Here is a 10,000-nt window from a genome sequence, read left to right on the forward strand (position 1 = left end):
TATAACCTTTATTTAAAATCTGCAACACCTCAATGATCCAATGAACATCAGTAATGTTAGTTATTCAGATAGGGACCAGAGTCACTTTTCTCAAATATTAATAGCTGCTGAAATTGTGACAATTGTGTAACTCCGCCCCCAAATCAGTTTTAATACAGGAGCACAGAGAAAGTTTGGGAAACGCCGACAGACAGATCCGTACATCTTTCTTTTCTCTATTTGCTCTGACGTCTCAGTAGCCGCACCGCAGGCAGTGAGGCATGCTGGGAATGTTTACAGGCCCCTTTTAAAACCTAAACTATTTCCTGAGCTGGAACATGAACGCTTTTAGGTGCGTTGTGCATCATAAACCTGACCTGAGCCCTGAGAGTGAGTCCTTCGTTCCATTTTGTTACACTGAAGTTTTTTTGGCTCGAGTCTCCGTTTTAAATGACAGTCAAGTGTCTTCGTGTTTCCAGAATCGAGACGAACACCGATAAGGACGTCCGGGTCAGAAAAAAAACCTGTGGAAATGTAAGAAATGCGGTTGCTGGAGAGGTGCCTGCTGTTTAATGGCTTGCCCGTCGGAGCCAACACATGTTTCTGATCAAGATAAGAATGTTGGAAGGATCTGGAAACTTTTTACTTTTCTAAAAACAAGGCGACTTGCACAAGAGCAGGATCTGTATCATCAATCTGTTATTATTCTTTTAATCAAGCAACTCACACTGAGATCTCGGGGATTTTTCTGCTATCTGAACACCAGCATGGTGAAGGTTCAGCTGAGAAATTCTCCGTTCTGATTGGTCAGGATGATGTCGATTCATTTGTAAATGCAGCATATCACAGGTTTTTATGGTTTTTTTATAGTAACAGCTCGTCGTGATGCGGACGTGAACGAGGGTCGCCGCACGTGAACACGCTTAAGTGTCAGCACTTTGATTTCTCACTACTAAAGTTTCTCACTACAGAAGTTCCACAACGATAAATTTAACTAGAAACAGATAAAAATTTAAAGTCTTTATTTAGAGTGTTGTTTTTCCTTTTCTTCAGTTTTTAAAAGAAATAAAATACATATACATATACATATATATGTATATCTATATGTATTTTATTTCTTTTAAAGATTTCTTTATTTCTTTTATATAAATAAAAATTATATTATATAAATATATATTATATAATATTATATTATATAAAATTATTTATATAAATATAAATTACTTTATTTCTTTTATATAAATAAAAATTATATTATATAAATATATATTATATAATATTATATTATATAAAATTATTTATATAAATATAAATTACTTTATTTCTTTTATATAAATAAAATTATGCTTTACACTCCTTTAATCATTAATTTCTTTATATTGTATATTATTATTCTTTATATTCACATGTTAATTAATTTTTCAGGTATACATGTATTTATTTATATTCATTTACAAATATTTACAATTTTATTTATTAAAATGTAGTTTTTAAAATCCTTAAAACTGTAAAATATTAATATAAATAGTATTTAACCTGCTGGATGCTAAATATTTCACTCATATGTTTCTCATTTGTTAATCTAAGACCATGAAAATTTTTAGGACAAAAAAAAAAAATACTAATAATAACATGAATTAAAAGCAGAAAGTGTTTTCCTGAAAAAGTCATATATAAATATACCGTGTCTACATCGAGATGATAACGAAACCTTTTGTAATTGCAACGTAAATCGAATCGAATCAAATTGAATCGAATCGTAAAGTCCATATGATTCCTAGCCTCGACTCCTGCACACAGATTCCTGTACAACACTTCAGCTCATCTGTCATCAATCCTGTGTGCATTGACCTGCTGAAGGTCAGCCATCAGGAACCATTAGGAGTGTGTGTGAGTGCTGTTTATTTTCAGAAGTGCTTCAGTGTACAATGACTGTGAGCAGGTTTGCTATAAATAGGAGGTGAGCACGTGCTCTGTAACTCAGCACCGGTGCATCTTCAGAACCGACTCAGCTTTCTCCACAATCAACCTGACCAACCTGCATCTCTCCACGGCAACAGGAAGACATGCTGTGGATTCTGTCACCGAAATTGTACTCCAATTTCAACCATTCTGTAATGTCGCGTGAATCGTTCTTCAGAACACAGGCCGCATCCCAAATCCCACAATATGCCTGAAGAGCAAATATAGCGCCATTAGTGCGCTAACATACTGCGTGAACTGGATCTAATATCTGATTGGCTGCGTCATGCGCATATATTAACCACAGTATGACTAAAAATACAAAATACCTTCATACCTTTAACCTGGTATGTTGCTTAGCAACCACAGCTTACTAAAAATACTAGCAGAAGAATTGCAAATATTATGAATAAATGATTTATAGTCATTCACTGGATTTCAGGTCATGCCTTAAAAACCCCTCACACACTCAAGTGGCTTTAGTTTTGTAAGGTACAAGTGCGAATCTCAGGTCCACCAAGGTACCACTGCTTGGGCCCCTGAGCAAGGCCCTTAACTCTAAATTGCTCAGTTGTTTAAATTGAAATAAAAAAAATTTTAAGCTAAGCTAAGGGAGTCTGCTAAATGTCAGAAAGGTTAATGTAAACGTAAATGTATTATAGTTTGAGATGCAACCTGCGTATTCCTCAGTGTTTTTTTTCTCAGTATGATGGCATGTGTTATAATACAAAAAAATGAAAAGAAGAAGAACAACAAAAAAATAATATGACTGTTCTAGGGCTGGGCGATAAAACGATAACGATATGTATCGCGATAGACACGTGATCGATATAAATAAAAAATGTGTTCGATAAAAAGTTCGATATTTTTTATTCTCCGTCGGAAGAAAACGAGGTTGCAAAGCAAGTATGGCACTCACTCTCTGGTAACCTAGCAACGTAGCGAGCGACACGTTAACAGCCAATGATACGGTTTTCAGCCGTATCGCCCAGCCCTGGACGGCTAATCCCTTAGCCAAGACAGCAGCTGAAAATGCGCTTGCATCGAGTTAGACATCAAAATGCCTTCTGATGATGCTTCCATGCAGAAAAAAAATCAAACCCGTACAGAAAGCCAATACAAATACGTTTATATATAACAGTTTCATAACAGTTGTTGTGTTTTATTCTTCCCAGATTCTTCACTAACTACACCTTATATATGAACTCTAACTGACCTTCTCTGCCCCGAGGACGTCTGGAAGCGTCTGACTTCACGGACAGACGTCACGGTCAGACGTCTCTCAAAGCAAATAACGCGTATTATCCCATGTTAAACAAACGACATGCCTCAAAAGTTCAATCCAGCCGGAAAACATGCTCCGAGATAACCGAGAGTCTTTACAGCGTGTAATTACACCATTAAGACGGAAGGCAAATATTTGATCGTAATTGTGGTCGAAGAATGCACATGCACACTGAAGTGCACAGACAGTGTCAACATTTACCTCAGATTTTATCTGAGGGATGAGAAAAATAAAACCACATGAGGCAGAGTATCATGTCCCAGCAGGCTGTACAGCTCTGCCAGGGAATATGCTGACTCGAGGCTCACGACATGGTCCACTCGCACCTCACCAAAAACTCCAGATCTGCTCTTCCTCTATATACACAAGTATTTTATAACCAAGACCTCCAGCCAAATGTGTTTCTTTAAGATTACTCTGCACTACAGAGAAAGGCTGAGCAAAGTGACTATATAATATAATATATAATATGATACCGTGATCGATTATGTTACTATACACGCTCGATGTGTAAAGTGATGTTTTAAATTTTCTCCAAACTAGCAAACTCTGTTCTATCACAACAAAGGGAGGATGAAGGCTAGCATGTGCTTCCACCGAGACACATGAAAACACACAAACAAATCTTTCTGAAATGCTGCTCAAGCTTCATCACGGGATGGCGACAGAGAGAAGTCAGAGGAACCAGAGGAATTTATCAAAAAAGCCATAAGAACACTTCTTGGTTTGAACTTAAAGGTGGGGTCTCCGATGTCGGGACGACAAACAAAACAAAAATCAAAACTAACGTGTAGCAAATGAGCAGAAAGGGGCGTGTCTTGTCAATATGGGCGGAGAGAGTGTTCAGTGCGCATGTGTGACATTAGCAGAAAGCGGTTTTAACATTGACATGGAGGATAAAAACAAAGAAAGAAAGAGAAGAAAGACTTACGATAAGGTAAGAAGTAGGACGTGTTAATATAGGATCAGCTTTCCAGCGCTGGAGAGAACTGAAGGAGCAGGAAGTTGGTCACATATTCACAGATTGGAGTTTCCTGAGTCAATAACTCCTGAGCTAAACGCTGTTACTACACAAATAACACCTCTTTTCTATCGTAGTAATGTAGAGACGCAGCTACAACCGTGTTTTGTGTAGTAACAGTGTTTAGCTCAGGAGTTATTGACTCAGGAAACTCCAATCTGTGAATATGTGACCAACTTTACTTAAGACGCCGAGGCGCTTTTTTCCTTCTCGATAGGTGAGTAACGTTGGTTTTGCTTTGTTACACAGAACTAATATATGTCTTTGTCCTTTACATGATTATGTTTGTGTGTCATTTTTGCTTGTTTGTTTATCTACAATCGTATTGTTCTTCTCTTCAGCTATGATAAAGACACATTTCTTTCCGTTAGTTGCCTGGGTTACGTACGCATGTGTGGGCGGAGCTATCGATACAGGGGTGGGACCCAATTGAGTTAGGGGCGTGTTTGTTTTGGTGATTTCAAATGTCAACATTGGCATTCAAACAACACAGACGCCACCTTTAAATAACTTTCCTAGAATAATTTCATAGAGTTTACTGACTCACATTTACCAAATTTTCCACAAACGTCTCACTGTTCCATTCGCTCATTTGCTTCATTTTTGGTCAAAAAAACCAGCAAGATCACAAACAGGAAGCGAAAAACGCCACCGTGTCTTTCAGTCTGCTGGCACAGATCCATACGTTACATCATCTCTGGTCTCCGTTGCAGGCCTGGATCGAGTAGCACAGATTCTGATTGGCACAAGTGTCATACGATCCTGTCCGAACCCCGAATCATTTTTAACTCCGTTCTAGTTATTCCTCATGAACCATGAACACTAAATGATTTTCTGTCCATAACAGAGCTGTTGTTGGAGAAACTCATAACCCAGTTAGGAGACTTTAAAAAGCAAGTAATGGGGAAAAAAAGTTCCCAGATGGATCCCAGATCCAGGAGGTGACACCAGATATTTCCTGGAAATGAGACTCGCATCGTGACTTGGATCGGACGTGCTATTTAATGCAGGTGGAGAACAGGCAGATGTGTCCAACATTTACACCCCAGACTGTTTAAAATTATTAGAGCGTGACGTAAAACCCGGACCAGGGTTCCAACACCGCAAGAGGAGCCTCTGTGCGTCAGCTCACATCTCACTGTTATAAACCTGAGAAATGTCACACTGCATCGTGAAAGTCGGCCCTGGCAGCCGGCGGACGCCGAAATCGACCCGCTTTACCACCATGAGGTCGGGGGGCTGTTTTATAACACGAGCTACTTCTTTAAACATAATTTACTCTGCAATCCTGATATGAAAACAAATAATTTAAAAAAACGAACAAATTTTTTTAAATGAAATTTAAAATGAAATAGAAATTTTTCTATTTATTATAATCAGATTATTATACTAAAAGCAATTAATAAAAACACATCTTAATCGTTATTTGAAATCATTTATAAATAAATCAAATAATAAATAAATATTTAAATTCATTTTAAAATAAGTGAACAGATTTCTATATAAAAACGAGTTATTACGATGTGGAATTGTGCATCTGTGAACCATCGCAGTGTTCCTGTACCACCCTCTGTTTATCTCGCATGCTTTCTTTATTATATAATCTCACACACACACACACAAACACACACACAGTCACACACACAAGCACACACAGTCACACACACAAACACACACAAGCACACACAAGCACACACACAAACACACACACAGTCACACACAAACACACACAAACACACACGCGCACACACACAAACACACACAAGCACACACACACACACAAACACACAGTCACACACACAACACACACACACACACAAACACACACAGTCACACACACAACACACACACAAACACACACAGTCACACACACACAAACACACACACACAACACACACACACACAGTCACACACACAAGCACACACACACACACACAACACACACACACACACACACACACACACACACAAACACGCACACACAAGCACACACACAAACACACAGTCACACACACAAGCACACACACAGTCACACACAAACACACACAAACACACACACAAACACACACAAGCACACACACACACAAACACACAGTCACACACACACACACAAACACACACAGTCACACACACAACACACACACAAACACACACAAACAACACACACACACAGTCACACACACAAGCACACACACACACACAACACACAAACACACACAGTCACACACACACACACAAACACACAGTCACACACACACAAACAGTCACACACACACACGCACACACAAGCACACACACACACACACAGTCACACAAACACACAGTCACACAAACACACACACACGCACACACACACACGCGCACACACACATGCACACACACATGCACACAAGCACACGCACACAAGCACACACACACACATGCACACACGCACATACACGCAAGCACACACACGCACACACACACACGCACGTGCACACACACACTCACATACATGCACACACACACACGCATGCACACACACACACACACACATACACACTCTCACACACACACACACACACACGCACACACATGCGCACACACACACGCGCACACACGCACACACACACACACACACACACACACACACACACACACACACACACACACACACACACACACACACACACTGAGCTGGCCCAGCCTGTTTCCCGGTGGGTCCAGATTGCCTTAGAGCTCATGGAATGCAGAAGCAACAGACTAAACATTAGATGTTTTTGTGCATGTTGAATGAATTACACACAGATTTAATACAGATATAATACCACGTCATAAAACCTTCAGGTTTTTTATTCTTCCATCTTTTTGATGAAATCCCTTTAAATATTAAAACCACCTCATGCACATTATCATTATGTTTTTTTTATTACTGAGAAACACGTTTAACTTTGCCCTATGAATATTGTACACAGTGTCACCCCTTAGTGCCCCCTTGCCACCCCTTTCGCCCACCTGTCGTCTAAAACACGAATCAATGCTGATTTAATGACACGGCGCTTTAACAGAACACCAGCCTCACCTTTTTTCTCTGGCATTTTCCGACACACTCTTCACCGTCAAGGTCTCAGGTGTGAATCCCCACCAAAATTTCCTTCTATACGTTTTAAATTCTTTAAATATCCGAGAGAATAATCCTGTTTTATTCAAGCGTCTTCTCATCCAACATCCTCTCTGTGAGGAGCCTGAGGTCTGAGGTGAGCGCACACTGGTGGTGAAGCGAGCGCTCGTGTGTTAAAGGGACGCGGGTCATAGCTGGTGACAGGGTTGCCAGATTGGTGATAAAAAAACATTCACAACCAGGTTGTAATTTTTGTGTGTGTTCAGGGTAGGAGTGCAGCCTTGATAGGACGTTAGTTCATCACACACACACAACACACACACACAACACACACACATTCACCATTAGATGCTCAAGCACATCTACTGCCATGGGGAAACCCACATGGAGATGGATTTACTCGATATATTCAATTGACGGATTGACTGAAGGGGGTGGAGTTTAGACATCAGGCAGGAAACTCATTTATGTGTATGAGGAGCTCCTGAAAAGAGTCGATTGTCCTCTTAATCTAATTTAGCAAAGTTACTGACTGAAGACAAACCCAATCTGGCAACCCTGTAATTCCTGTAAGACACCCTGACACCCTGGCCAACTTATTGCAGCAATGTATTATAAATAGAACATTCCTGAACACCAAATACCCGTCGTGAGGGTCTCATGGCACCGTCTGGGGGGCCAGTCGACATTTAACCCCCTCTGATGGGCTTTAATTATTTATGAAAGCTTAAAGGTGAAAGCATCTCAGGCTTCCGGTTAAAGCATCGATGTGCGCTTAATGGACTTTTCTGGGCATTAAAAGTGTGTGTCGCTTGAGACGAGCTGAATAATTCATATTCCTGCATAAAGGAAAAACCTGGAACTGTGTATGATGAGTATGAAAGTTACAAGCGTTATCGACATGTTCGCTTATTCACATCTGATTCATTTCAGCTCAACAAAAAAACCCCAGTAAATTCTATGACCGCATATTATAGTAATTATACACAAGAAGCTGTATACATCACGTGTGTTTAGTGTTTGAGTTTCAGTACATCATGTGTGTTTAGTGTTTGAGTTTCAGTACATCACGTGTGTTTAGTGTTTCAGTTTCAGTACATCACGTGTGTTTAGTGTTTCAGTTTCAGTACATCACGTGTGTTTAGTGTTTGAGTTTCAGTACATCACGTGTGTTTAGTGTTTGAGTTTCAGTACATCACGTGTGTTTAGTGTTTGAGTTTCAGTACATCACGTGTGTTTAGTGTTTGAGTTTCAGTACATCACGTGTGTTTAGTGTTTCAGTTTCAGTACATCACGTGTGTTTAGTGTTTGAGTTTCAGTACATCACGTGTGTTTAGTGTTTGAGTTTCAGTACATCACGTGTGTTTAGTGTTTCAGTTTCAGTACATCACGTGTGTTTAGTGTTTGAGTTTCAGTACATCACGTGTGTTTAGTGTTTCAGTTTCAGTACATCACGTGTGTTTAGTGTTTCAGTTTCAGTACATCACGTGTGTTTAGTGTTTGAGTTTCAGTACATCACGTGTGTTTAGTGTTTGAGTTTCAGTACATCACGTGTGTTTAGTGTTTGAGTTTCAGTTCATCACGTGTGTTTAGTGTTTCAGTTTCAGTACATCACGTGTGTTTAGTGTTTCAGTTTCAGCAGGATATCCCTTCATATAGCCCCAATGTCACATCTAAATACCTTACATTTGCATATATTAGCATATATTAGAATATAACACACATAATATCTTTATCGACACACACACACACACACACTCACACATTGACTCTATCACTCTCTCTCTCACACACACACACACACACACACACACACACACACACTCTCTCTCTCTCTCTCTCTCACACACACACGCTCTTTCTCTCTCACACACACACATGCGCACACACACACACCCTCACTCACTCACTCATTGAGTCTATCACTCTCTCTCACACACACACTCTCTTTCTCTCTCTCTCTCACACACACACTCTCTCTCTCTCTCTCTCTCTCTCTCTCTCTCACACACACACTCTCTCTCTCTCTCTCTCACACACACACACACACACACACACATGGACACAGTCTTTATTTTTCCGCAGGTACATCAGTGGGTCGAACTCTCAACTAAACCTGATACAGTTTGAATAAAATACAGAATGAAACAAAAAACAAAAACCTTAAAGAGTTTTTCATTCTGCTGTAAATGAAAGTTCCACATCACATCTGACTTGTACACTGCAGTCAGTCAGACTGGGCATCAAACACCATGTGGGCAGGTCGTGGAAAAAATAAACACAACGTCAAAGAGGCTTTGTTCCAAGAACGTGTGTTTGTGTGTGTGTGTGTGTGTGTGTGTGAGACAGAGACAGACAGACACTCAGTGTTAAAAACACATTACATAATTCACTCATTCTCTCAGTTAATACATTAAGTATCAAAAGTATTGGCACCCAGGACGTTTTTGTTTTTCCAGTGGCAATTCAAATAAATAAATAAATAAATAAATAGTAGTGTAAATGTAATTGTATCTAATTAATAAAAAATTATAATATAAATAATAATATTTATGATAAAATAATTCATCTTGCTTTTCACACGATTAACTTTATTTTAAAACCAATTTAATGCCATTTTGTTGACAATAAATGCGCAGTATTGCTTTATATC

At 39.4% G+C, this 10,000-nt stretch overlaps 1 protein-coding gene across 1 annotated transcript in view; it reads right to left on the reverse strand.

Annotated features, from left to right (window-relative positions):
- The window catches only part of ablim2 (actin binding LIM protein family, member 2), a 78,369-nt gene extending 70,897 nt beyond the window's left edge, over positions 1–7,472 (reverse strand). The window contains exon 1 of the mRNA XM_060893927.1: positions 7,309–7,472. Within this exon, the coding sequence (XP_060749910.1) occupies positions 7,309–7,324 (16 nt within the window). The 5' untranslated portion in view covers positions 7,325–7,472. The remainder of the gene's footprint in view (positions 1–7,308) is intronic.
- Between the last annotated feature and the right edge of the window lie 2,528 nt (positions 7,473–10,000).

This window comes from Tachysurus vachellii, chromosome 2 (assembly GCF_030014155.1).
Source record: "Tachysurus vachellii isolate PV-2020 chromosome 2, HZAU_Pvac_v1, whole genome shotgun sequence".
NCBI lineage: Eukaryota > Metazoa > Chordata > Actinopteri > Siluriformes > Bagridae > Tachysurus > Tachysurus vachellii.